The sequence below is a fragment of the Xiphias gladius genome, chromosome 6, assembly GCF_016859285.1.
Source record: "Xiphias gladius isolate SHS-SW01 ecotype Sanya breed wild chromosome 6, ASM1685928v1, whole genome shotgun sequence".
In the NCBI taxonomy this organism is placed as follows: Eukaryota; Metazoa; Chordata; class Actinopteri; order Istiophoriformes; family Xiphiidae; genus Xiphias; species Xiphias gladius.
The window spans coordinates 26,572,975-26,600,818 of NC_053405.1; the positions used below are offsets into that span (position 1 = coordinate 26,572,975).

At 41.4% G+C, this 27,844-nt stretch overlaps 1 protein-coding gene across 3 annotated transcripts; it reads left to right on the forward strand.

Annotated features, from left to right (window-relative positions):
* btbd8 (BTB domain containing 8) lies at positions 1 to 27,404 on the forward strand. 3 transcript variants are annotated; one of them, XM_040128840.1, is made up of 19 exons: positions 1 to 38; positions 961 to 1,169; positions 2,511 to 2,690; positions 4,483 to 4,607; positions 5,774 to 5,891; positions 7,807 to 7,896; positions 8,642 to 8,722; positions 8,812 to 8,908; positions 9,852 to 9,940; positions 12,012 to 12,114; positions 12,538 to 12,720; positions 12,798 to 12,965; positions 15,966 to 16,095; positions 17,069 to 17,130; positions 18,013 to 18,556; positions 19,313 to 19,400; positions 21,959 to 22,083; positions 22,173 to 24,110; positions 26,514 to 27,404. In XM_040128840.1, the coding sequence occupies exons 2-19, from the start codon at positions 1,066 to 1,068 to the stop codon at positions 27,011 to 27,013; spliced, it is 4,725 nt and encodes a 1,574-aa protein (XP_039984774.1). In that variant the 5' UTR covers positions 1 to 38; positions 961 to 1,065; the 3' UTR covers positions 27,014 to 27,404. The 3 variants fall into 3 exon arrangements, with proteins under 3 accessions (XP_039984774.1, XP_039984776.1, XP_039984775.1); XM_040128842.1 differs by lacking the exon at positions 1 to 38 and adding an exon at positions 244 to 304; XM_040128841.1 differs by lacking the exon at positions 1 to 38 and adding an exon at positions 769 to 861.
* Positions 27,405 to 27,844: the final 440 nt, after the last annotated feature.

A 27,844-nucleotide genomic window follows, 5' to 3' on the forward strand; every position in this document is an offset into this window, starting at 1 on the left:
GTGGCGAACAGCGTGCAGCAGTGATGTCAACAACATCGGTCAGTGGGTCAGCCTTCAAATGAAGATAATCTACTAATGCTTGTAACCGAGCCTAATACTAACAGACAGCCATCGGCTGCAATTAACTGCTACAGCTCTGTTTACCGGCAGGCTCTCGGGGGTTTAAGGCTCAGAAGGATAACGAACTACTATCGGTAGTTCATGATAGCGAGCGCTAGCATGCTAGCCGGGAGGGGAAAATGAAGAGGAATAATGTAATTTAGCCTACAGCGCAGACCGTGTCCGGTTGAAAAAGAGCAAATACGTATGTCAGCATAGGTGCGTGTGTGTGTGTGAGTGGGAGAGCGCGGCTGAGTGAGTTTTTATTCTGGTTAAGGGCTGCTTGAGAATAAATGAAACTTCGTGTCAAATGGAGAAAAACTGGTTATTCTTGGTAATGATACCGGGGGGGTAATTCTCTCCTGGAAGTCAAGGAAAGACGCCATATTTATCTGCCATCGAAGCTAATATTGTTGATTTAATCGTGCGGCTAATTAATTTTTCTTGCTCACGTAACAGTTACGGAGTTTGTGCTACAGTCGCGGCCATCTACTCCCGTTTCCATTGATTCGATTCCAATCGGCGAAACAGCGCCCTCTCTGGCCAGCGGCGGCAGGTAGACGGGGGGTCAGCCTGTGTGATGCAACATGGTGTTGCCCATTAGGGGGGAGGTAATCGTGTGAATAAATCCAGGTGAAGTTAACGGCATATGATTTAAAAAAAAAAAAGAAAAAAGAAAAAGAAAAAAGTGAAGTATAAAAGTCGGTCATATGTGGCTTGTTGTAATACAGCACCATGTAGCAGAAGTTGAATCTTACAAGGGTAACTAATTGTAAAGCAATACCAGGTCTGGTCTGTTTGTCAGAATGAATGACTTTTGCATGTTTTTAGATGACTCATTTCGCTTGGCTTCCTCAAAAGGTTTCCACTGCATGCCGCTGGATTTCCCCTGGTCCCCCGCCCCGTCCTCTAGAGGTGTGTGACAAACTCACGGAGCGAACTCTCTTGTCTTCCCGGTAACAAACCATGATCGCCGCTGAGGCTGCCAGAGAGTTCCAGGCCAAAGAGCACAGATCCAAAGAGCAGCTGAAGAGATGTTTATCGTCGGCTTTGTCTGCAGACCTTAGCAGGTAAGGCATGAGACCTTACGTGCTGAACTGCAAAGGCCTGTGGGGGGGGGGAAATGTCAGTCACAGAGACCCATGTCTTGAAGTTTCCCCACTGCAGTCAAGGCAGTGGGCCCCTTTAAGCGTCTTAAAGACACCTAAAGGGGCACTTTTAATACAATTATTACTTTTATTACTATTTTTATCACTTAAACCACAGGTGGTTGAAGTCTCTCAACCTTCAGTAAATTTTTTTTTTTTTTTTTTTGGGGGTCAAACTACACTTTCCGAGGTCAGGAATGTACTTTGACACTCAAGTGTAACATATGTTTCTGTGCTACTGTGAAAAGCCCATATAGAGAATTCAAAAGAACTCCCCCACACCTCTTCAACACAGTCGCAACTTGTGTTGTTTTTGTAGAATGTAGATGCCTCTACAACTCTAGCTACCCACTCCTGTAGAATCGATTAACTGATTCACATACACGCACTTAGAGCCGTCCAGCAACTAGCATGGCCTGCCAGGCAGGTTTTATTGATGACAGGTTTGATGTCACACTGAGGTTTTTTTTTTTTTTTTTTCAGCACAGATACAAACCAGTAAAATAGCTGATTTTATTGTCAGTGGTGACCTTTTCAGAAAAGATCCATTGTGAAAAGCCAAATACCCAGATTTGACCAAAGCAAGTTTACGCCCGTTTTTTTTGAAAAGCATAATAATTCACTGGTGGTAAAAGGAGACAAAGCAGTTGAGAAACTATTTATTTGTGCACTAAAAAAGTCAAATTCAGCTCTTAATCACAGAATACCTCCAAGAATTGACTAAACTTCGCACATTTGTTTTATAGAAGTATAAGATTAGCAACGGGCAAGGTTTTTCCTCAGATAATAGGATCAGTGGATTTAGAAAATAAAAAACAGAGCGAAGCTGAAATATATTTCACTGGTGAGTGAAAATTCACAGTAAAGTAGCTCAAGTGAATTTAAGGTCCTCGGGTTTGAGTCGACAGGGATGTGAGGCTACTTGCTGTATCTGGGTACGTCTCATCAGAGGGTTCCAGAAATGGACACAGTACCAGCATTTGAACTCCTACTGTCCAACAGTCTTAAGCTGACCGATGTCTGGGTCACCCAGATCAGTCCGGGAGGCACGATGAGGAAGAAATGGACAGCCTCGGGACTGTATTTGTGTTATTCTGAAGTGGAAAAATAGGCCATCAGATTGGTCTTTGAATCTCATGGATTATATCATGGATCTAGTCAGTAGTAATTTATTCCCACTGATGGTTTGTATTTTTAAATCAGTTAGTAGAAAAGAATTTTGAGGGCACTGCCCCTGTAAGATGTCACAATGTGTTTCCCCAGGTTGCTTCAGGAGGAGCTAGAAGCTGATGTTTCCCTGTACGCTGGCTCAGGCTCACTCCGAGCACACAGAGCCGTACTGTTGGCCAGAGCTCCACATGTCCTTCGTGGACAGACGGACAAAGATCCCACCGCCATTCGTCTGCCTGGCTATGAGCTGGCCGGCCTGAAAGACTTCCTCAGGTAGGCAGTGAGCTCAACTGATGGCTAATCTGATGATTACAGCATATATCTGCATTTTCTTTTTGGGATTAAGACAACTTTTATTTGCCCACTCAATAGTTTCACATGAAGCCTTAACTCTACATCTGCCTTGCAGTAGGGGATGTTACAAGACATCTTTTCTCTCTTTTTAAGTGTTACAGTTTCAGCGTGCCTCTGACAGAGGGCGCCAAGCACACCATCTTTAATCTGCTGGGTTTTGCTGGTGTTTGCGTGTTTGTTCCAAGGAGCACTGCAAATGCTGCATCTGTTGAATAATAAATAGCACATCACTTTTTCATGTTGGCGTTGAGACACACAATGTTAATAATCGTTTAGTATAAGTTCCCAGTGTAGCAATTGTGTAGTTGTCATTGAGGGCTTTACAGTGTAGTCTTTGATCCACTGAATTGTGTCTGTGTCTCATTAGCAATTTATAATTTGGGACTAGGAGTCGACCTATTTTGGCTACACTTCCACTGATTTTATAAAAAGTTTGTTTTGAAGCTCCTTTTAAACATGGAAACTGCAACATTGCTGGGTCCAGTAACGCAAATGAGGTAGAGGCTTTTGGCGTTCACAAGTCTCCCTTTAGAAACAGATCCATGTTGAATCTTTTACCACAGAACATGATGATTTCAGATGGGTTAGGCTTTTTTTCATCACTAATCATTACTGCAGCTCTGCTCTCTGCTGGAGAACAGCACTAAGTTAGAAAATGACATCACAGAACAAGAGTGACAGCACAGGAAGGAGACTTGCCCTACTGTACTGCCGTTAGTTTGCCCTTAGCATTCAAATAAATATTAGTATAAATGACATAATATATTAAATATGACACCTTTTTAAAAATTAGAGTCCTGGAAGTCAGGTTTTTATACACTTTCATTTTATGTGTACAGATTAAAGAGATTTTGCATTAAAAATTGAAATCTTAAAAGTATCTGAGGCAAACCCTTTGCTGCTAAATTTAAAAAAAAAAAAAAAAAAAAAAAGGCAACCCATGTCTGCTTAATATGGTCAGGATGACCAGGTTCTTTGGGCAGTGACCAACATCATGAATTGTTCAGTGATTCAAGATTATACTGGTTTAGACCGACTGTTCCTTTATATGAGAGAACCCACTAAGGAAGTTTGGGCTTGAGGTAATCGTTCCTCCAGGGTATCATTTCACATTTGATAAAGGTGCCAATAAGTTACCTGAGTTGTGAACCAGGGTGCCAAATTGCATTTCAGTACATGATTTTACAGACACATTTGAGTCGGTATAAGGTATTCTTTCTCCAGAGTGGCTCCCCTCAGATGTGTTCTGGGCACAGCTGCCTGGGAGGAGACCTGGGACTCACTGGAAGGTTTACATCCCCCAGGCTGGCCTGGCAGCATCTGGAGACTCTACCGGAGTTTCTGGAGGAAGCGGCTGGGGAAAAAGGATGTTTGGGTTGCTCTGCTCACCATTTTGCCACTCTGACAATGACCATGGCAACAACTCAAAAACGGATGTATAGAAAGTTAGCAACAGTGTGTCCTGGCAGAGCGAACCACACTGCCACAGCATGTCTCAGACGCAGCTAGGTTATAAGTACAAGAACACGATAGAGTAATGTTATAAGGTTGCCAGTCAATTTCTAAAATGCTTCACTGAGTAAAAACCTGTATAGCTCAGGCTGTGGCTGGCTACTGTGTCACTGAAGTCGCAGTGCATCAAATGAGATTATAATTTAAATAGATGTGAAAGGCCTCGTTTTAATTAACCTTTAGAGTCTCCCCCCTGCAGGCAAGTGTACACAGCAGACCAGAGTATGCGCTCAGGTGAAATAATCCCAGACGTGGAGGGCTTCGGGCCACCAAAAACTCTGTTTGTTCCGGACCCGGCAGACCTTCATAGTTCCACTGACTCAGGTAAACCGATCAGCACGCTTTTCTGTGGAGGGTTTATTCTAGGTTATGTGACTGTCCAGCTGCCCTCATCCCTCCCCTTTCCTCACATCATGTTATCTCAGCCATAATCCATTTAAGAGCTAATCGCATTTGGTTCCCTGTTGTCGTTACTGCTAATTGTGGCATGGCCATTCTATGGATAATTCAAAATTTAGCTCTGCTTTAACAACCTGTTTTTTGAGTATTTACATTATATTTAGTTAGGTGGTGTAATGATAGCTGCCTCTGCTTTTTCACACACACACACACACACACACACACACACACACACACACACACACACACACACACACACACACACACACACAAATAGCCATATACAGTGGCAAGAAAAAGCATGTGAACCCTTTAGAATTACCTGGTTTTCTTCATTCATTGGTCATAAAATGTCATCTGATCTGCGTCTAAATCACAAGTATAGACAAACACAATGTGCTTATATTAATAAAACACAAACAATTTAAATCTTTTCTTGTCTTTATTGAATAGACCCGTTAAACATTTGCAGTGCTGTTGTAAAGAGTGAGTGTACCCTTGGATTTAATAATTGGTCAAACCACCTTGGCAGCAGTAACCTCAAACAAACGCGTTCTGTAGCCTCAGATCAGACCTGCACAATGTTAAGGAAGAATTTAAGACCATTGTTCCTGTCAGAACTGCTTCAGGATCAGCCAGGTTCTTAGGATGTCTGGTGTTAATGGCTCTCTTGAGGTCTTCCTCGGCATCTCTATTGGGTTAAGGTCTGGGCTCTGACTGGGCCACTAGTAGATTTACCATTCTCCATTTAGAGACAATTTGTCTAACTGTGGACTGTGAATTTCTAAACTCTCTGATAACTTTGTAACGCTTTCCAGCTTGAATGATGTATTCAGTATGGAAGAATAATACTATGATTTGTGTGTTATTAGTTTAAATAGATTGTGATTGTTTATGATCGTAACTTAGGTGAAGATCAGACCATGTTTGAAGACAAATTTAAGCTCAGATGCAGATAATTCCAAAGGGTTCACTTACTTTTTTCTTGCCACTGTATGTGGCTTCCACAGATTAATGTACACTTGAAGCCTCTCTCTTCATCACTCTCTCCTTCCTGACCTTCCTCGTTATCCATCTCAACTTCGGTCCAGATGCTGTTGTTCTTCAACCAGCCTCGGGCCTTGGAGCTGACTTGCTGGACCTGTACCAGAGGGGAGAGCAGTGTGACATCACCATCCAAGTAGCGGAGCAGGTCTTCTCCTGCCACAGGTAGAACTATTTATGGTGGCATCTCAACCTTCTGCGTCGTATCCAAAAGCACAGTCTGTTTTGTTTTTTTTGTTTTTTTTGTTCCCACAAAAGTGCCATCATTGGTGGCAGGCGTGGAGAGAGCATGTTTACTTCAGCACATCACAGCCAGATTTACTACATGTAAAAAAAATACAGAAGTCGCTATTCGTCTGTTGGCTCGTGCCACTGTGGAGCAGCGGTGGGTGGTCACTCAGTGATGCGGAGGTAGGAGCAGCAGCTGGTAACCATGGAGACAGGTTTCTCCCAACTTGTACTCAGGGGAGCAGCCAGGCGGCGGTAGCTCATCAGAGAGAAGAAGCTGGGCTATTTTTTTTTTTTTTTTTTTTTTTTTTCGCTTGCTCTGCAGCAGGGCCTTGCTGGCCCGACGCCCATACTTCTACTTTACTGTATTAACCTAGTTCAGTCTCTCGAGATACATTAACCCTTTACAAAAGAGACATGGCCAGAATGAAAGTGTAGAGTAGTTAACGCATAGTCACACACACTGAAAAACCCGACTACATTTACATGCAGAAAAAAGAACAATAACATAGGACCTAGGAAGAGGAATGTAGTAGAGAGTTTGTCCGTTTAAAACAGTTCATACTTTCTTCATGAAACATGTTCTGAATCTGGCGTTTGAATGCCTGGTGTGAAGGTTGTGTTTCCAAATGAAGTTTGTCTTGTTTGCAAGTGCAGTTTTGCAATGTTCAGAGCAGACTGACCGCCCAAAAATTCCATCTTGATGTTCTGTGGAATAGAGCTGAAAGCCGTTGGAAACTGATGAAAGCACTTTACAGAGGTAGACAGGAAGTTTACCAAGAATAGCTATAAAGATGAAAAGGTATGTAGGAATTTTCATCTATATTTTCAGTGAGGTCCGTCCAGTTATTGCATAGTAATTACACTGATGCATTTGTGATCTGACCTTGCAAATTAAAACGGAGTTAAATGGTATACAGGATCAAGCCTACACAGTAGTGAACCTGATTCATGCATGTACAGGAAGTCACCATAATCCAGGACAGATAAAAATGCGGACAGAACAAGCTTTTCTTCTTGCTCCAAAAGAAAAACTTTTCAAATAAATACTATTAAAAACCTAATGTGGGTTTGTAGGAGTAACCTCACCGGTCACCAAGGTTGCTGTTCACAACTTTGAATTGTTCATTTTACTAAGAAAGGAATATATGTTAGCAGAGCTTGGCAAAGAATTAATATAATATCAATATTGTGATGTGAGAAATATTGTTTTGTTAGGTTATAATAATAATTATATATTTTGAATGTTGTCTGTTCCAGAATTTTCAGAACTTGTGTGTTAGTGTTGTTAAGTGTTTGTTTTTGTTTGGTGTATTTGTTTTGGAACTATTTTCCGATTTTAATATTAATGCACATCTGGATTCATAGTACTCACATTTAGTGAGTATTTACGGCAGCAGGACAGTGTATGTGGGATTGTGTCAAAATAAACTACAGTTGGCAATGTACATAGTAATGAAACATGTCACCCAGTGCAACACTGTGGGTCACTGATGTACTTCATATAGGAATAAGTAAATCAGGCTTTATACACAGACAGTACTTGTTATTATGACCAATTCACTGTTGGTTTTGTTAACACTTAGAAAATGTAGATTATCGTCAGATGTATCTTTTAATGCACCTTATTAAGTGCTCTAAACACCTTTAGTGGCATTGTATTTCCATATCAGTGACAGTACTATCTAATAACTTGTCCTCCAGAGACCAGACAATACACAGATATAATTTTTTTGTCCTCCTGCGTGTCACTTCAAAGCCACTTAAGAACACACAGGCCAGCCAGATGATGTGAAATATTAAAATGGTGGGTGGATCTGACATGCAACTGCCTGCTTTATTGAGTTTCTAGGGCAATCCTGTGTGCACGGTCTCAGTACTTCCGAGCCATGCTGAGCGGGAGTTGGATGGAGAGCTCCAGACAGTGCATCACTCTGCAAGGGTAAGACCAGTGCATCAGCATCATCTAGCAGCAGGTCATGGGGATCAATAATACACCTCCACTCCTGTTCTAACAATTCTACATTTCATTCCTTAACAATACAGCTGAATTACTGCATATACTGCATTAAATATTCATGGTTTGCAGCAGAGGTGGCTCCGTACAGTATGAGGTTTCACTCTCTCTACTATGTTTTAACTCCACATACCCAAACACTCACAGGCACCCACTGCTAGTGGAATCTCAAATGGCTTGCTCAGATTTCTACCAAACAAGGAGGCACATAAATATCTCCTCATCCACTGCGTGCTGAAGAAACCCACAACACCACCCACCACCCCCACTACCACCCGTAGTGTCAGTTAAGAGCGGCAGAGGCAAATGAAGCCTTTTTTTTTTTTTTTTTTTTTCCCCTCCGGGGAGAGACGTGTCACTCGCCTCAGTTATACTTGATCTGAGGGTGATGAAGAAGACGAGGCTGTCAGAATGGAGAACGACTGAGTTGACACGTGGGGCAAAACCTGTGAAGTTGCCCTCAGGCTGCAGTCATGTGGACTGAGTGCTGCATGATATATGGATTTTGTTTACAGCAATCTAAGTTGTGTTTCCAGCTCTAACAGGAAAATATGCTCCATAGACAGATGAAATGTCTATAGAGCACTGTACGCCTGGACTCACGTGGAGAATGTTAAGTATGACAACCTGTCAAATGCGGCTTGTCAACAAATTGCGTTAACCCTTTCAGCTTAGGGCCAGATGAGATGCAGATCTTGCTCCAGTACATGTATGGTGCCATCGTGGATCTACCCTCTGGAGCCAGTGCCAGGTACTATGTGTGAATAAACATGGTGTCCCGAATTAGGATACATGCCCAGAAAACAAACTGCCCTGCATTTGGTGTCTCCTGTCGTGCAGTCAGGTGGTGCTGGCAGCAGACATGTTGGGTTTGGAGGGGCTGAAAGATGTAGTGGAGATGGTTCTGACCAGAGACTACTGCCGCTTCTTCCCCAAGGTCAGCTATGCAGATGAAAAATTAATGAATGCCTTAAAGTCTGGATGTCATAGGCTTAATAGCTTTTCTGTACGTACTGTACTGTCTGTGTGCGCCACAAAGTTTCATATGTATGGCATTTTTTGCTGCACAGGTATGATTTAAATATGAAGTTTATTTTCAGTATTCACACTTACTCAGGATTGTTCTTCCATTTTGAAATTCTAGTAAAATTTGAGAAAATGGCATTGCATGTGTTTTGCTCCTGATCTATCTGACAGTAGCTCATTAAACAGCCAGCTCCTGCACAGAACCTGGGCTAAGCCCCCCCAAGACGCATAATGCCAGTGAAGGAGGGCTCGCAAGCACTGTTCATCAGTAGGATTTCTGAGAGATCACTAAGCTCATAAATGATAATGGTTTGATCTTGATTTCAAGATATTTATTTTGGCTCTGTTTCATTTCCTCTTGAGAAAAACTGTAATAGTTTGGCTATTATTCAAACTATTGCTCATAAAATTATGATAATATATGTATGCACCAAATCAAATGTTGTTGTTTACAAATTGTTAGCATTTTATAACTAATAATTTTGCATTTGTAATTGAGGAATATCTGCTCTGCTCAGCGTAGTGGTCTCTCATAGTCCAAAGTTAAAAATAACAGTGAAAGACGTAGCATTATGAGGAGTATCTGAGGTCACAGCTGAAAACACCAAGAACAAATCCCTGTGTTATTCACTTTGCTTCACACTTGTTAACTCTATACTTTGCCTGCATGCCCAGTGTCAATGATGATGTTGTTTCATTTCTCTAAAAGCTTTCCCCTTCAGTACCATCTTACCGTACCATGTGCTAGTTAGTATGTAATTTTTCCAGCTACTGCAAATCAAAGATCCTTCAGAGGATCAAATCATTGTGTGGATTTAAATGCACCTTTTTGTTTTTTCTCAACGTATTTGCAGCCAATTGATGGAGTACAGAGAACAGTTCTCGAGTGCCTGTCCCTCACACACGCCTTAGGCCTTCAGAACCTCCACATGCTGTGTAAGAGGTGAGTGTCTGCACTCAGCGCTAGTTGAGCTATTTGTATTTCTACAAATCGCTGGCATTTAACGGGACTCTCAGTTTTGGAAATCCTGGAAAAGTTATGGGGCATAAAAAAGTCATTCATTATATACAGAAATATTTGGAACTATCACTACATTTAAATCAGTGATCCTAGAATTTAAGTTTTTGTCAAGCTTGACCTTAAAAATAACGTGTTATTTGAAAAAAGGCCAACATAGTCCAACCTGTTGACACTCTTGTCACTGCGATTTACCTCTTGTTCAGCCTCTTGTTGCTAGGTAACCAGCATGTGGCTTCATACTTGTGTTATTAAGTGGCAGGGGGTTAGGGTTATGATGTAGATTGCTTTGATATGTTTCAAATCACTGCCCTTTTGAGTAAAATGTTATCAATATTTGCAGTATACACTACTTGTCAAAAGTTTTAGAACACCCCCATTTTCACCCCAGTTCCCGTCCAGTGAATAACCTTAAATGGTACAAAGTTAACTGGTAAACTGCCCAAGGGGGCGGGATTAGGTCACCAAAAACGGAAAAATCGTGCAAATTTTCTTAATCAAGGATTAAGAAATTGGTTATTTTACAGCTTTGCTGCAGCAATGGAAGTAAATGAAGCCTTGAAAGTTAATGCAAACCATTCCTACAGGTGCCCCAACTTCTGTGCATTACTCACAAACCCTCTTTGTACAAAGGCAGTGTTTGAACAAACTGTGTTATAACACCCTCTGATGCAATATTAGAGCAGTTCCGTACTCCAGGAAGTAGTATTGTATATTTCTATCAGAATGGTGAGGAAAAGGCAAGTAACAAAAGTAGATGGTTGGTCAGGGGTTCATCCTACAGCAAGATAATGTCCCAAAACATTAGAAGAAAAAGAACTAGACGGTGGCTTCACATGATGGAAGCACAGCACAGTCTCCAGACTTAAACCCAATGGAGCTGGTTTGGGATGAACTCGACAGAAGGTAAAAGCAAAAAAACCTGGATGTGCAACACATTTGTGGGAACTTCTTCAACAGTGTTGAGATGAACTTTCCAAACAATATTTGATTTCCATTGTAGAAAGAACATCACAAGTGTGTTCGGCTGCTGGATGAGTCAGAAATTTAGATTAAATTTATTTCAACAAGAAGATTCAATGATTCATTGTTTTTAAAACCTTCAATTATTTATTTGTTCTATGCTTAAATTTCAGAAACACTGAGACATTGAATTAGATAAATTTGAAAAGCAGCCGAGCAGCTGGAAAATTTGAGGTGTTCTAAAGGCTTTGGTAGTTTATACGAATTAAATAGAATTTTAGAAAGGAGAAGAATTTATTGAAGGCAATATATTTCAGTTTTCTTGACTGATTTTGTTTTAACTTAACAAAAGAGCTGCATTTAAATGAAGATGTGATTCTTCTAGGTCAAGGCATCTCTAAAGGTTGCTGTTCGGTAAAAGACATTTCATAGGCACTAGTATATTGCATCGCATGGCACTGAGAAGCTTGCTTGTGCACTTGGATCAGATTTAACTGGAAATGCTGAGAACATGTCTATATATGTTAGTATGCTGCACACCTTTCATCATATGTGTGGACAATTTTTTTTAAAATTTGTGTTCTTTCAGCTGATACTGCTGAAAGCTGTCTACGCTCTTGCACACTGCAGTGAGCAGGCAAGAAGTGTGTTAATGTAGGTCAGGGGGATAGGATGTGTTGAGCAAGGCTTGTGAGCTGGTTCTGATTTGAAGTGTGTGTGTGTGCGCGCGCAGCATTGCCATGTTGTCTCTTCAGAGTCTGACGTGTCACGAAAGTATGACGGTGAACCGAGCTGTGCTGCTCTGTGCAGCCGTGCGTTAATGACCTTCTCATCCTCACTCTTTCTGTTGTTCCCTCAAGCAAAGCTCTGCCAACTGCTGTGCTGGGGCCTCAGAGCCTGACACTCCTCAAGTTTAGACTGCAGAGACATAGAAAAGGCTGCCAGGATTTTGTCTGACTCTGACTGGGGGAAAAAAAAGGTGAAATTGCCCAGAACCTAAACTGTCCAGTCACTCTACGACGTGTATTTTCAGGTGGGTTGCTGAACATTTTGTGAAGACCTGGTGTGACAGAAACTTTTCCCTCTTGTCCCCTGAGCTCCACAGAGTCTGTCTAAGTGCTGTAACTGAAGCCATGGTGAGTTCTTCCCCTTCCAGAGTCGTCAGCCGTACTGTATTCATGTAATTGCAAAAATATCATCAACCCATTTTCCAGTGTTTTTCCACAGGAAGGAAATTCAAACATGATCTAATCAAAATGACCTTTATTAAATTCTCAGTTATTAAAGATGGGCTAATGTGGATGCAGACAGATGGGGAGTGATGCAGGATTGTAATTGATAATTGAGTCCTGAGTGTGCCTTTCATCGCTACAAAAGAGGTGGTGGGAACTCTGTGATTTAAGCAAGACAAATGTACTATTGTCCTCTCTTGGCAAGTACTGCGGTTCAGAGCTGGCCAAGAACTGTTGGTGTCATTCATGAAGGATTGCGTTCATTTGACTTTATTTTGTGTTCTCACTTCAAGTGAGTTTCTCACGCTAATAGATGTTTCCATTCAGACTTTGCAGAATGCAGTAACCATGCTCTGTGGTACTGAGCAGTTGATTGGCAGTCTCCCAGAAGTTAAGTGGGCTCAACAGGTGAGGAGTCTAGCGACAGAGTTACAGGAGGAGAGCCTGCGTGTCATTATCCAGCACTTTCCCAGAGTCACCCGAACTCAAGCCTTCCAGGACCTTCGCAGGGTAAGACAGTGCTGTAGCTGTGCTAATGCATTCTTCTTCGGTTTCTATGGTTTTCTCATTATCTGACTCCGTTACAGAGGGAAGAGTTTACCCGAGAACCCACTTTGTTGAAGAAGCTGTGTTCAGCCATCAGGGAAGGTGTGACTGTGGACAACTGCTGTGATCTTTTTGCTGCTGTGAACTATCTGTGTGGAGATGACATGGAGGACTTTCTCCTGGAGCAGAGAGCGCAAAAACAAGAGGAGGTGAAATGAAGCGGCTTCTATTTACTGACCCTTTTGTCATTGTCTCTTCAGTTTGACATCATACTGAGGCCATTAAGCTGTGTTCACACCTCATCTATGTAGTGCGGTTAAAAGTAAGATCTCCCATTTATTCCAGTTTATTTAGGCTAGCGAGAACAATGCAAGTCATAGCCAGGTACTGACCAAACAACCGTGCCAAAACTGCATCAATAGGTTGTTCTTGGTCTGTCTCTACGAAAAACTCTTTTAAGCTTTCAACCCCATCTTATAGTCTTCCTCAGTGGATGGAGTTTGGACTAACTAACTCCAACAGTCCTACTTCAATTAGAGATTAGAGAGTAGGATCATCAGTGGTGGGATTCCTAGAGAAACTAACTTCAAACTATCTAACTCCATTCACTGAATAAGGCCATGAGATGCAGTAGCAAGCTTGGGAAAAAGCTTGAGTTATCTTTTTTTTTTCTGTCCTCCCATTGTTTTTTAAGACAGATGAAGTTCAGTTCTTTTTTTCGAGTAATGCTCAGAGGGAGGTATTTATTTGTAAGCATTAAGGGTATTTTACAAGCATTGGAATTGAGAAATAAAACTTCCAAGCACAGTGCAGAACAGCCTGACTTACTCTCAGTCACTGGTATGTGTCCAATTAACAGGTTACCTGTCAGTCCATGTGATTTAAGTTAAGATTTTTTCTTTGGTCTGGACCAAGTGAACTAAACTACAGGTGTGAATAAAGCTTTGACCTTCTGTTGGAAATGTTTTGCTGTCTGTCAGGTGGCCTCTTTCCATGATTTAGTTACTTAAAAATCGTTACTAGCAACCATTTTGTGCTTTCACGTGCTTTGTCATCACGTGCTTTACTTCATTCTGGGTGCAGGGTAGCATATGGCTTTGGAAGAGCAAACTCCACAGTTACTTGGCTTCTCAGACCAATGCAAGGACCTTGGGGGTAGATATGTCCTAAGGGTTGGTCTGAATGGGTCATCATACATTGTCTAGCCTGGCTTTGCAACCTGGTGGTGTGGTTTGATGTGGGTCTGACGCTGCTTAGCTTTGGTATGAAAAGGGTGGAATAAGGTTTCTGAATTTACTATTGCATTGCTATAATGTGACTAAAATACTATAAAAAAAAATTTAATGGTGACTTCTAGCCCTCTCAGCCATACGTTCAACCATCAACATTCAATTGAGTTGAGCAAATTAAGAAATCCTACAGTTATACCACTTTGGCACACAGTCAGCCATGTGAAATTCTCTTAGTACCACTGTCAAATTTTAAACAGAATAAAAGGGTTATGGTATTTTATATGGAAATGGGCAAGTGTGAAAATGTAAAACTGCTTTGCTCCTGCATTTGCACCAAGCATCTTTAGAAAAACCTGTGTTGTCCGTGGACCTGGTTGTCTACAGATACTGCACAGATGTAAAAATGTAGTAGTATTGGCTAAAAAAAATATTAGTGCATCCCTCATCATATAGAGCTTATCCCCTCTAAGCTGTACATTAAATAGCCTCTTGCACCGTTCTAAATTTAACAAAACGTGACACAAAAATGACATGCAACCACCCTATGGGCCAGTGAGAAACGACATCATCCCTCCAAGTTTCATCACAATTTCACTTGTAGCAGTTATGATTGTTCAGAACTGGAAAAGGCTGCCTTTGCTTATAGCATGTTATTTTTTTAAATGCCAGATCACAGTGCCAGAGTTCCTCCAACTCTAATCATTAATTTAGATATCTTCTTTAAGGATAAGTTGCTTTACATTCTGTATTTTTCTTACTGTCAACAATGAACTGATCCTACAAATGAGTATTGCCTATGTGGCCAAAGGCTAATGTGTCTGATTCCTCTCTTCTATGGATCCTCCATTGTTGACACAAAAATGGAAACACATCAGTGAACCATACCATTTCAGTGGCTGACACATAACTTCATTACGATGAACATGGGCACTTCACTGTATTTTAAGTTCTTCCTTGCCATAAATACTCACAAGCACATAATCTGTCTGAAAATAGTCCACAGCAAATGCACTATTTGCTCCTGTTTGAGTAATTTTTGAAAAAACATATGGTGCCCTGCAGTTTTAGGAAATTATTTAGCCTTTCTGAGAAAAAATGAAAGTGGGAATTTTTTAAAAGATTTTTATACTTGGTAGCAACAAACGGGTGGTATCTAGACTGGGATAATTAGATTGATATTGATGGACCGACAAAGGCACTGTTGGTTTTGGTGTTTTTGTTTTGACAGTAAAAAAGTACAACAGCCTTATCCTTAAAATATCAGCGCAAACTGAGTTAATTCGGATTCAGAGTTGATGCATCAAGAAATATTAAAAGGATGGTATATGATAGTTCAGTATGTTTTAAATTGTACTACTAAAATCTTACATACACTGCAATCTATGACAATGACTATAAGCAAGACTGTTGAAGAGAATTTTAAGTCTAAACAATTGATATTCTTTAAAACAGTTGAGACAACACAGACTAATAAAATCTACTGTGTGAGCAGGAATGTTAAGCTTGAGAGCTGACTTCCAGGGGAAAGGGACCTGGCTGCACAAGTTAAAGCGCATAACCTCTGCAAACACTGTACAGTATGGCAGAATGGATTAGGCTGAGGGAGACTGTGACGTGTGCCAGCAGCCTTCACTAATCTGGCTGTGTATCTGCTGGTGCGGGGTTTGTGTGGCTAGTGTGGCGGAGGAGGTAGGGATAGCTCCTCCCCACCTTCCAGCCCTGTTTTTATAATCAGGCGTGGACACAGGAGTGTGGGCATCAGTCGCTGACATCACTGGTTTCGTTCAAGGGAGCTCAACTGGATTCTGCAACAGGGACAGAGGGGGAGGGAGGGACGGAGAAAGGGAGGGCGGGAGGAGGGAGGGGTATTTGTTGCCATGGTGAAAGGTTCTTCAAGCAGCTGCTGATTCGCTTGTGCTGTAGTGCACCCCTTTCCATTCTTCTCGTCTCCCTCTCTCTCCTCTGTGTTACCACCAGCCATTCAGGCAAGAGATTTGTACGCTACGTGGTCGTCTGTGGACCTTCCTGCTTCAGACCTTTTACGCCGTCCGCCACACGCAGGGATGGGAGACTCTGTCGTCCAAACACAGAGAGAGGGTCCTGGCAGGTGAGGAAGGATATTTATAAGCTCTTTTTTTCAGTCACACAAAGGATATTCACGCTGCAGTGTGTGTGTGTGTGTGTGCGCGTGTGTGTGTGGATGCATGAGATTTTTTTTTTTTTTTTTTTCCCCTCCCGAACCCAGCCTAGCACAGAAGCCGTGGCTCTGCATCATTAGAGATGAACCAAAGCCCAAGGAGCATATGCTGGTGGTGGATTTAACACTTAATGGCTTCTTTCTAGACTAGCTGCCTGGCCACTACCAACTCATTTAGTGTTTGGCCAGTGCTGTTCTCATACATTTTTGCTTTATTTCCGAGCTATGTCTTGAGCTAACATATTAAATGCGCCATGCTTGTTTTTAATGGGTGGAAGTCAAAGGCTTGGTTCCTGTCTTTGTGGATCTGCACATGATTAGGAGTATCCACAAATACAAATAATATGCTGCTTCCTCACTGTTGAGCTAGTAATGTGCTGAAATGCACTGCATGAATAATTTATTCAGCTGCTATCAGTGTGAGCCTATTACTGGTACATTTCTTGCAAGTGTAATAGGTTCTGGGTCTCACATGCAAACATAACAAATGCACTTTTGAAAACAGAGTAAAATTCACTGTTTGTTTTTGGTTAAATAGGATAAATTATTGCTCTGAAAATTGTTTATATATGAAGTACAGAAGTGGCTGTGCTTTTTTTTTTTTTTTTTTGAAATTGTGCTTACCAGACATGGCTGGCTGACAAATCCATTGATGTAGTGTTTGTGTCCTTATGGTCAAAGTGTAAACACAGGGTGTGGAAATGGGAATTTGTGAATGGCTCCTCTAGCTCAGGTAATAAGGACCTAGGCAGCATCTTGAAAAAAACAATTGGTGGAATCCTTTTCATCTGTGTTATGCTCGGATTTGAATACATTTGTTTTGCAGTTCTCATGCTAACTGACTTATTGGTGATTTCATCTTACTTTTATTCTGTTTTTACAGATGCTATTGATAAGGGGGACAATAGAAGACTTGGTAAAAAGCCAGTATTCACTAGCTCACAGGTAACATTATAACTCAACATTTTTTTCTTTTATTTAAAGTTTTATTTTTGGACCAAAAACAAGATTTATGTTTCAGAACTTTGACTTTTACTTAGCTGATGATGTGAACTTATGAGCGCGTTTTAGCTCAGAGAAATCCATGTAAGTCTGTGTAATCCCTGTCAGTGATTACAGTTCATGGCCATCAGTTGCCATATGTCATAAATGCCCCACCCTTGCAGCAAAGAGATACAGTATGAAATGAGCAGCAGGGCCTCTCTAAACAGATGTATAGCCAAGATAAGCCTGGCTGCCTGGCTGAGGTGATCCAGATAGGGATTGCCAAGTATAAGGCATGACTGGCTGAGAGCAGTGGAGCTGCTACAGATCTGTCAGGAAATGGTTTGATGGAGTCGGAACCGGAGCTTTGCCTCTCTTTAGGCTTTTTGTGCTGAATCTCTCAACCTGCAAGATTAAATTCACAGATGTAATTTTTCCTCTGACACTGAAAGGCAGTTGGGAGTTTCCAATTTGTTTAGTCAATTTGCAAAAGTTAACAAAAAGTACACACGAACATAGAACAAGAAATAAGCTCCATTTCTTCCTCTATTTAACATCTGCTAAAAAAACATGAAAGTAAGAAATCAACTGTTAGACAGGTAAAGAAGAAAACACAATAGGATATGCAGTAGTAGGATTTTCTTTGGCCTAGGACAGGCTATAGAGTTCTCAACAGATTATGTAGCTCTTTCAGGTGATACACACTATTCTCCAACAGTAAGTATGATGCAGTGGCCAGTAGTAAACTTAACTAATGTTGTTCAGTTTCATATGACCGTCCTCTGGGTATTTGCTGATTAATCCAGTAATGTGACTAATGTGATTTTTTTTTCTTTCTTGCAGCAAAGGGCTGTAAAATGCCCTTCATCTTCACCTGAGAGTCCTCCTGTGCAAAGGACCCAGAGGGTGTCTGAATACAAAACTTCTTCCTGCCGTAGTGCTACATCAGCCATGAAGTCTGATGGACTGGGTACAGCTAATAAACCAGGAGATGGTAACACATCCAAGGCAAAGAATGTAAAGAAGCCAGGAGATCGGAGTGTAGCAGCAAAAGGAAAGACAGCATCAGCTGGTACGCCAGTTGTCAATGGCACAGGAACTGCAGGGGCCAGACGTGATGTAGCCAGTGCCAATGGGCCCAGAAGCTCTCATGGGGCTAAAGAGCAAGAAAAGAAACCAAATCCAGGTGCAAGGCCTAAAACCTCTCCCCCGAGCTGCACATCTATGAGCCAGACAGCTGCAGTGAAGGCTCAAAAGAGCTCGGCAGGAAAGGCCGACAGCACCGCTGGCACCACCCAAGCTCAACCCATCGCCTCATCCACATCAGGCAGCACTTCGCCAGAGCATTGCACAAGTAGCGCTCGCAACGACACCCACTCCATTCCAGGTTTACACTCTTTATTGAGTTCTTTAGATTTCATCATTGTTACTGACACCAATTACGATGTAGCACATCACTGAAGCCAAGCTGAAGTGTTGGCAAGTCAGCTCCAGGCATAATAATGTAGCTGAAATATGACAGGACCTATAGACTAGATTCAAGATTCAGTACTTTATTGCCATATCAACATGGCTGTTTAGAATTTGTCTTAGTAAGCCCAATAAAACAAGGACAGAAATAGACTTTTTTTTCACTACTCACACTAATTAGTGTGATGAATGTTGTGCTATGGCCAAGAGGTGGTTTGGAAGAACAAGGGCAGTGTCATGTGCGAATGCTGATTTATCAGGAAACGATGCGCGTGAGGCTGTCCTTGGCAGCCTGCTGCCTTCCAACACACAGCAGAGGTCAAAGCCCTAATACAGCTGTCACACGGGGGGGTGTGACTGATCATTTTGAACTTTACTGGTGAGGTTGGTTTTGGTGAGATGGAGTAATCCCCTCTTATACCAGGGTTCATGGCTAAAGTGGGCCTCAGCTGTCTGACCTGCTGGTACAAGCGCAGCATGAGTCCCTGTACCCCATCCTGAAAGCATTATGTATTCCTGCTACCCTAAAGAGTTTTTTGCTTGTTCTTTAGTAAATCAAGTGTCATATGTGTGTTACTTATGTGTAGTCTTGGTTGATTGTTCTCAAAAATGTCTGCTCTGACCAATTTCTATTTACAATAGTTGTACATGCGGTTCATGTTCTGTGTTTTAGGTGCAAAGCCCAAACATCAGGCTAAGGCAGTGAACAAATCCCCACTTACAAAACCTCCTCAGAAATCAGATACAACAAAGACCAACAGGTGAGCTTTACTCCCAGCATCATGTTGGTTATCAGTATGATCTCCCATTCTTTCTTTTGTCTTCAGTGAAATGCTAGGTGTAACATTTAAAGGCTCTAAGGCTCTGTTCATACCTAGCATTAACATGCGTCTTGGGTGATCCCATCACAAGTGGACAGCTCTAAGTACGTCAGTTCGCACCTGGCCACCTGTGATTGGATCAACTCCCCTTCCTGTGCAAAAAAACATGTAATACTCAATTCCATTTGCAAAAGACCAAATGCATTGTTGTTTGTTGTTGGCAGGAGGTAGCAATGTTTTAACTTAGCTTGTCTGCTCCTTGGCTTTTTTTAAAGAAGAAGAAGAGAAAAAAAGTAAAAAGAAGAGCCTATTATTGGCATTTTTGGCAAGCACATTCCAAGCAAACAAACACGAGATTTAAAGATGTTTGACTATGCTTTTAAATTTTTTTTTTTTTTTTCATTTTTTCGTGGACAAAACCAGTTCAAAGCCTTGTATTTGTTCTTCATTTTATGCATTTTTATGTGTTTTTTATGTATTTTTTATGTATTTTGTGTATGAATGTTGTGCATACATACACACTTGCATGAAAGGGCGTCAGTTGAGCAGCAGTCCTTCAGTGTGTGGGACCAGGACACATTACACACACACTAGAGAGTGAGAATGTGGATGCAGCCACCTCAAAATGTCAAAATGTGGTCTGAGTGATCGGATCTCAAATACATCCTCAGCGCGTCTTAGGTGGATTTAAATCTGTATTTGGAGCTGTGCACCTGTGATCAGATCACCTGCGAGGCATGTTAATGGCAGGTCTGAACACGGCCTAATTCGTATGCTTCTCAAATTCCCCTTTGACGCTCCCTTTGGGCGGATCCATCTTGCATATACCATTCTACTGCTCAAGGCTTTAAAAAATGTAACTCAAGTTATAGGTTGGGAGATTGTCTTGAGGGTTCAAGGAGCAGCTCAACAATCCAGCAATCATTTTGGTTGTTAATAATTTCCTGCACACAAGCCAACATTAATGAAAGAGAATCATACAGCTGTAAATAAACAATACTCAGAAAATTAAATAACTCATTTGAGATATTTCTCATTCTGACACAGATAAATTCAGTTTTGCTAACCATTCTGACTCGGTCTGCCATTCTGCAAGTATCTACTGTACATGTTATATGTTAGCCCTACATAGCCCCAAGTACCAACTGGCAGTCGAAAAGGTTGTGTTGAAAAGGCGAAATGTGGTCTATAAGAACTCTTAGCGTGGATAAAGGGCTTTAACCTTGACTTGCAATTTACAAAATACTGATGATGTAACAGAGGGACAAATATGACTGAGTAACCCAAACAATGATCATGAGAACTCAGATCCTTAAGAATAGCTGATCAGTTTCTGTTATCTGGACAGATTGTAAAAAATATTTTACTTCTGGCTTAACACAATCAACTACATAGAAATAAGACAATCAGTTAAAAGTTGCAATACAGTTTGAATGCCAATATACCCTACACCACTAGACAGCTTAAGGTATTCCGGTCGTAGGAAACAAAACAAACATACATAAGTATGTATGTTCAGTAAATGTAGGGAAAATAAGAGGGATGTTGCAGCACATTATCACCTGGTTGTGTGTTTTTAGGCCAAATGTGGTTGTCAGGAGGATAAAAGCAGCTGTTAAGCAATTTCTGACAAGCCTCTTTCTTGTCCTTCAAAGATGTTAAAAATATCCATTTTACAATTAGCATCATCCAGACTCCATCTGTCCTGAGATCACATTAATATTTACCAGACTCCCTGGAAAGCAGCCATGCAAGTTAGCCAATAAGTAGCTGATAGCCTAATAAAACATATCTTGGTTGCATCCTTGGATTGGCGTCTGTTGTAAAGACACATAAAGTACAGGTAACACTTCATCCATGCAGTATCCAAATATTATTTTTCTGGATTTGTGCGCTCCAAACCACTGAAATTCGCTGTATAATTCATGCAAAAAAAAAAGTAGGTGCTCTGGGAGAAAAATTAGCATTAAACTCCCCTCTAACCTAAATTTAGGTGATTAATCATTTGTACATTATGCATTTTTTAAACATGACCAGTAGAATCATCAACTATCATGTCTAATGCAGAGGTTATAAAAATACTTGTAAACTCACTCAAAGTTGTCAGATAATGAAGATATTTCAAAATCGATCGACCTTGAGCACAGGGCAAATCTCACACTGTAAAAATGTGCTCTGTTCTTGTTTCTGAAATCAGATGTTAAGAAAAAAAAAAGGAATATCCTTCGCAAGGACACAAGTGATGACCTGACATTCTTTGCATTGATAACCAGCTCATGTCTCAGAGGCTTGTCCTTGACAAAATGGGAGAAAAAAACATTGCTGCCCCCCACTGGCTTTAAATATATACTCAAAATTTACTGTCCCTGCAGCTCTTCTCATAAATAGTTTTATGACGATGTGAGCCAAAGGTATTAATTAATGGGGTTATTGTGGCAAAAATATTTATGGTCACATTGTTGTTTTATGGCTTTGCCTGTCTGTTTCACAAACCACAGTCCAACCAATAAGTCAAGTGTGAGAGAGAGTGGAAAAGTCAAGACTGGTGCAGCTGAGAAAGCGTCTACTGCAGTGACAGCAGCAAAAACAGACACCAAGGGAAGAGGCACACAAGACCATCATGGTGAGATGTTAAAAGTCTACTTAATTCAAATATCTGTCGATGTACTCTGGCAAGTCTTAATCATATGTTCTGTTCTGTCTTTGATTTAGTCTCCAAGCATGGATCCTCCATGAAAAAGCCAGCTTCACCCAGGAAAGAAGACAGCAAGGACGGGTTGAAATCCTCAACGACACACAAAGCAAGCAGTGAAACCCCTAAAAAGAAGACCACCAAACCTGTTTCGGCTACTGGACCCGCACCTAAATCCAGTGCTAAACCAGCAAAAGTCTCTTCGGCCCCCTCCAAACAATCTTCAGTTGTAGCTGCCAAATCTGGGACAAAGCCGAAAAGTACTACTGAACTATCTACAGAGAAAGCTTCACCAAAATCTGGAGGAGCTCCCAAAACCTCAGCTGTTGCTTCCTCTAAGAAATCAGGAACTAAAGGAAAAGAGGCAGTTAATGGCAAAAATTCAGACTGTAAAACTGAGCTCGGACCAACTGAAAACACTGGTCATGTTGCAGTGCATAAAGATAGTATAGAGCTAGTGCCCTCTGACCAGCCTGCAGCCCACAGCACACAGTCAACAAGCCAGGCTGGAGGGGAATTACTTAGCCTTCAACTAGACTCAAGCCCTAAGCAGAGTCTCCAGAAGACTGAAATAGAGTCAGGAAACACTAATGGTGGAGGAGATGAGACCAGTGTTACACTTGCAGATAACATCCCTCATGTTAAATCAGCTGATGCAAACTCTTGCAAACAGACTGAAGGGAGCAAAGTGAAACAGTCTCCGAGCGGTGTCATCCCTGCTCACATCAGCGGAGGGCAAGTTCACGAAGTCAGCAATGAACTCCCCATAGACACCCCCTGCAGCATGGGAAGCACTCACACCCCCTTAGAGGACTCCTGGAGCGGCATCCACCATCAGGTCAGCCCAGAATCTGAGACTGGCAGCACACACACCACTTCCTCTGACGACATCAAGCCCCGCTCAGAGGACTACGACGCAGGAGGTTCGCAAGATGACGACTGCTCCAATGACCGAGGTGTTTCCAAGTGTGGCACAATCCGCTGCCATGACTTCTTGGGTCGCAGTAGTAGTGACACAAGCACCCCGGAAGAGTTAAAGATGTACGAAAGTGGGGCTGGGTTGAGAGTGGAGGTGCGGCTGCGTGGGAGAGAGGCAGAGACTACCAGTGAGGAGGAGGGAGTAAGACAGCGCCCTCGTTCCTGGTTGCAAAGAGACGAGGTTCGTGTGGAGGAGGAGAACTCAGAGGTCGAGGCCACTGTGACTGTAAAAAGCATCCCCGACCACCAGCTCTTCTCTTCTGAGGAGGAAGAGGACAACGAAGAGGGGACGGAAGATGAGAGGTCGGAGGTTGAGGTGATTCAAAGCCAGGCTCCGGCGCCACCAACTGAGCCCTCAGCACACTTTCAGGGGATTGTTAATCTAGCTTTCGATGACGATGGTGTAGACCAGGAGAATGACCAGCCTGACTTCCAGTCGACTTCTAATTTCCGTCGCTCAGTGTTACTCTCTGTTGATGAGTGTGAGGAGTTGGGCTCAGAAGAGGGTGGTGTCCAAACTCCACCACAACGGCCCGATGATGCTGTGACTCCCTGTGACGTTTTCGAGTCTGACTCTACCGCTCTTCAATCCAATCATGCCCCCTCCGGTGACCAACAGAACCACCTGCCGTGCCATCTTGAAAATGTAGGTATGAAGCACAGAAAACACGACGTGGAACAGGAAGAAAAATCCTCCGTATTTCTTACAGAGATCCAGGAGCCTGTGCAGAAGGAGAGTAATCACATCCAGGTGGACGGAATGAAGTCCGGCGTCCCCACCATGGACACTGACACCAGAGACCTCCCGCACCAGGAGCGCCCATGCCACCTGGATCTGCGGCACACTGAACAATATAACGGAGGGCTGCGCAAAAATCACACCAATCCCTCAGAAAGCAAGAAAGCTGATTTACATCTAGACTTAAATGAGCCTCAGCTGACAGGGGACTCTCCTGTACATGCTGCAAAATCTCCAGCAGGTAATGTATGATCTAGGATCCTTCCTAGACCCCAAATTCAAACCCATCCTATCTCTCCAAACTCCATCAGTGAAGGTATAGTTTATCCCTGCAAGATTCATTCTCCTCTGCTCCAATTCCTAGACTGTATCTACGTCCAACATATACCCATCCTTCCTTCATAAAAGGATATTATTGAGCATACTAGTTTAGTAACTAGTTATAAATAAGAGTTCAAATTCAAATGAAATCAGTGGTCATCATATTTTCATAGTGGAAAGCTTGCTCTCATCTCAACCCATGGATTGTGTAGCTATTGTAAATTTGAATTTGCAACATCAATATCCTTTCAAAGGTGGAGATTGGCCTCATCTAAACAATTAAACAATTACATATTAAACAACTGAACTACCATTTTTAGTTGGATGCATTTAGGCCTTGGTAACTCAGTTTTAAAAAAACAGGGAAACCAGTGTACATTTCACTAAGATTGATAATAGAATTGTATTTGTCCAAAAGAATCTGCCTTGTGACAAGGCATGTGACATAGTTACACCAATGCACTTTTATGTACATAAAAATAAGAATTTTTGATTATTTATGTCATTTCTTTTATGCACTTGAACAGTCTGGCCTTTTTAAGCCATAGATAATTTGACATAGTTGAAGGTACTATATATAACATTTTAACATCAGCATATCATTGCCAAATTAATAGTGATTTGTTGGTGTAATTAGTATTACAGCTAGACCATTGTCGAGATCATTCAATGTCATGTCAATGATAGATATTAATTGATTGGTTGAAGCTTGTGTTTCTTAACATTTAGAATACATTTCCCAGAAATCTCAGCGCTTCTTGTCTCAGAGGATGCTGTTATAGTGTGTCTCTTCTTTCTTGCTCCATAAGTGTTCCTTTTTCTTTTGCTTTATTGTAACGAATAAACGTGTTCGGCTTTTCATTCACTAGACCATTATCATTTAGAGAAACACAAACTTCTGGCTCCATACGCTCTTCTTTTGTGCCATAAAGCACAAACAGATCTTGACCGTGTGCTGCTCAACGTTAAATGCAGCGTAGCATCACTGGACGCTGCTTGGCTTCTCAGTGATGGTCTTTTTGTTTACAATAATTATATTAACATCTGAAAATACATTTTTTTTTAAAAAGATTTGTTCATGTTAAAATGCCACAAGTAGCACCTTTAAAATTTCTAAGGTAAATTGCAACCAAGTAACAATTTTTTTTTTCAAATTTCTTGAAAGTAACTACTTGACATGAAGGTCACTGCTTCACAGAAAAGTGTTATATTTGAAAACTTTTCTCCTGCATCTCCTTGCTGTTTTTCTTTTTCTATTTGAGAATGTACTTGTTCCTGAGTTTTTGGTTTGTTTTTATTTATTTTATTTTATTTTATTTTATTTTTTTGCACTGCACACATGCATGCTACTATTAAAATTAATTTGATTCCTGTATGCCATCCATTATTTTTGTGTATGTTTTTTTTTTCCCCCATTGTCCCATTACCTTTTGTCATACCCAGTAGACTTGTATCTAGTTACATAGATGTCCACTTTTTAAGAAAACTATGTTTTGTTGTCTATAAGCTTTTGCTCAGTAGGCTTTGTGTAGTGTCAGTAGCCTCGTATGTACAGTATGTGATGTGTCTCTAGACCAGCTGTCATGGTTTTACCATGTCTCTCTTTTTTCACTATCATATTCAGAAAAAAAATCCTGCTGCACCATTACTGAGGGTCTATCCCAATGCAAACATGTAAATTGTCTCTTTTCAGCATCAAACAGTTACTTCATCCTTTGCCATTTTGAAATCATTGAAAATAGAAAACAAAAAATGAATCAAATAACACTTGGTGGTGTGCCATCATTTGTGTGCTACTTAGTAAATCACTGCTGCTTGCTTTAATTCTGTTCATTAGGTCTGCCCGTTCAAAGACATGCACGTAAATCTCAAAACATATCACTGTTACTTAATGACAAATGCAGAGTTCACTGGTGCTTGCAATGCACGGCTTGCTTTGGTGGTGAAAAGGTGAATAAAGAGATGCATTCAGAAAAGCCTTCCTCTGTGCATTACCTTTAAGGCAACTGTCCACCCTTGACATCCATATTTGAAGGGGTTGGTGAATTTCAAACTAATTCATTAAAAATTCATATTGTTCAAATTGATAGTTATTTAAATGATCATAATGTGACAAATTCACTGCTTTCCCACTGTGCTGTCCTCACCTGACTTCACTATGGAATATATTTTAAAGGACACAGTTGCATTAAGGGTAAACTTTCAGTAATCAGTGTTTTATTGTAGTAGGCAGTGACTAGTCTCTGAAAATGAAATGATGAAAAAAGAACTGTGCAGGATTTGAATCAGTTTGTCATTTTGCAGTATTGTCAATTGTTTTTAGGGGACAATGGTTGTGACAGAATGGATCAAACCTGCAAACATGACCGCCGACCATCCAAAGCCCTCTCTCCCATTTACGAGATGGATGTGGGAGAATCCTTTGAGCAATGCTTGGACAAGGACAGGAATGTTAAACTGCAAGCAGAGGAGGAAAAGCAAAGAGGGGACGATGACAAAAGCAGTTACTTTGCAGAGCGGGACTGGAGCCTGCTCAGGCAGCTCCTCTCAGACCACGAGTCCAATCTGGGCGTCATAAACCCTGTGCCTGAGGAGCTCAACCTGGCCCAGTACCTGATCAAGCAGACGCTGTCCCTGTCGCGTGACTGCCTGGACTCTCGGGCTTTCCTGTCCCCAGAGAAGGAGACCTTCAAGCGCTGGGCGGAGCTCATCTCACCCATGGATGACTCCTCCACCAGCATCACTGTGACTAGCTTCTCCCCAGAAGACGCTGCATCTCCACAGGGGGAGTGGACCATTGTGGAACTGGAAACACATCACTGACTGCACAGAGGAGAGCCTGCTGGACAGTTGATGCCCTCTTTGAACGTCTTTACATCAACTTTGTCTTAATTTATCAGAATTTACAGTCCTATTCCGTCTCTCTCTTTATGACATGTCTTTCTTCTGGACTTTGCAGCAGCTTGTTTGCATTCCCCATCGTGTCCTCAGTGGACTGTTTATTACAAATGGGCTGTTATGCATGCTGATATTTTTGTATGTTTGACTGTTTTAATTGATGTCGCTTCGAAAGCTCTAGAAAAGAATGAGAGTAAAGCAAAAGATCATTTCTGTCTCACGACAGTCTTCTGATTATACGGCTGACTGAAGTTTCTTAAAGAAAAATAATAATATTGGCCCAATGGTTTGCATTTAGTGTCATATTGAAAATAAAGGGTTGTGTTTCTGAAAAAAGAAGCGTTCCTCACTGTCTTGTTATAGCGGGATTATTTGATTGTGGGACAGAGACATTATACACTGATTTAGGTTAGGTTCTGCTTTAATTTTTTTTTTCTTTTTCTTTTGTACTTTTGTCAATTTTACCTTTTGGCTTTTCTTTTTTTTTTTTTTTTTTATACCACACACAATAGACCGCTTACTCAGCAGGAAAAGCACGGTTGTCATTAATAATATTAATTGACATTAATGTTTTCTCCCCCGTTTGGCTTAATGGGGGCAGGAGTGGAGCCTTCATTAATGTTAAACAAACTCACCTGTGCAAACCTGTAAGGTGCATTGCAGGCTTTTACCGCCGCTTTTGATATTTATTTTTAGCCCCCCCCCAAAAAGGCTCAAACCGTTTTGTGTTGGAAGAGCCAGAGAGTGTTGCTAGCT

Excerpts from the sequence above, each read along its gene's own strand:
- btbd8 (XM_040128840.1), top strand. The coding sequence starts at position 1,066 with ATGATCGCCGCTGAGGCTGCCAGAGAGTTCCAGGCCAAAGAGCACAGA. Across the intron at positions 1,170-2,510 it reads TTGTCTGCAGACCTTAGCAG|GTTGCTTCAGGAGGAGCTAG; the intron begins GTAAGGCATGAG and ends GTGTTTCCCCAG. Across the intron at positions 16,096-17,068 it reads CAGAGAGAGGGTCCTGGCAG|ATGCTATTGATAAGGGGGAC; the intron begins GTGAGGAAGGAT and ends CTGTTTTTACAG.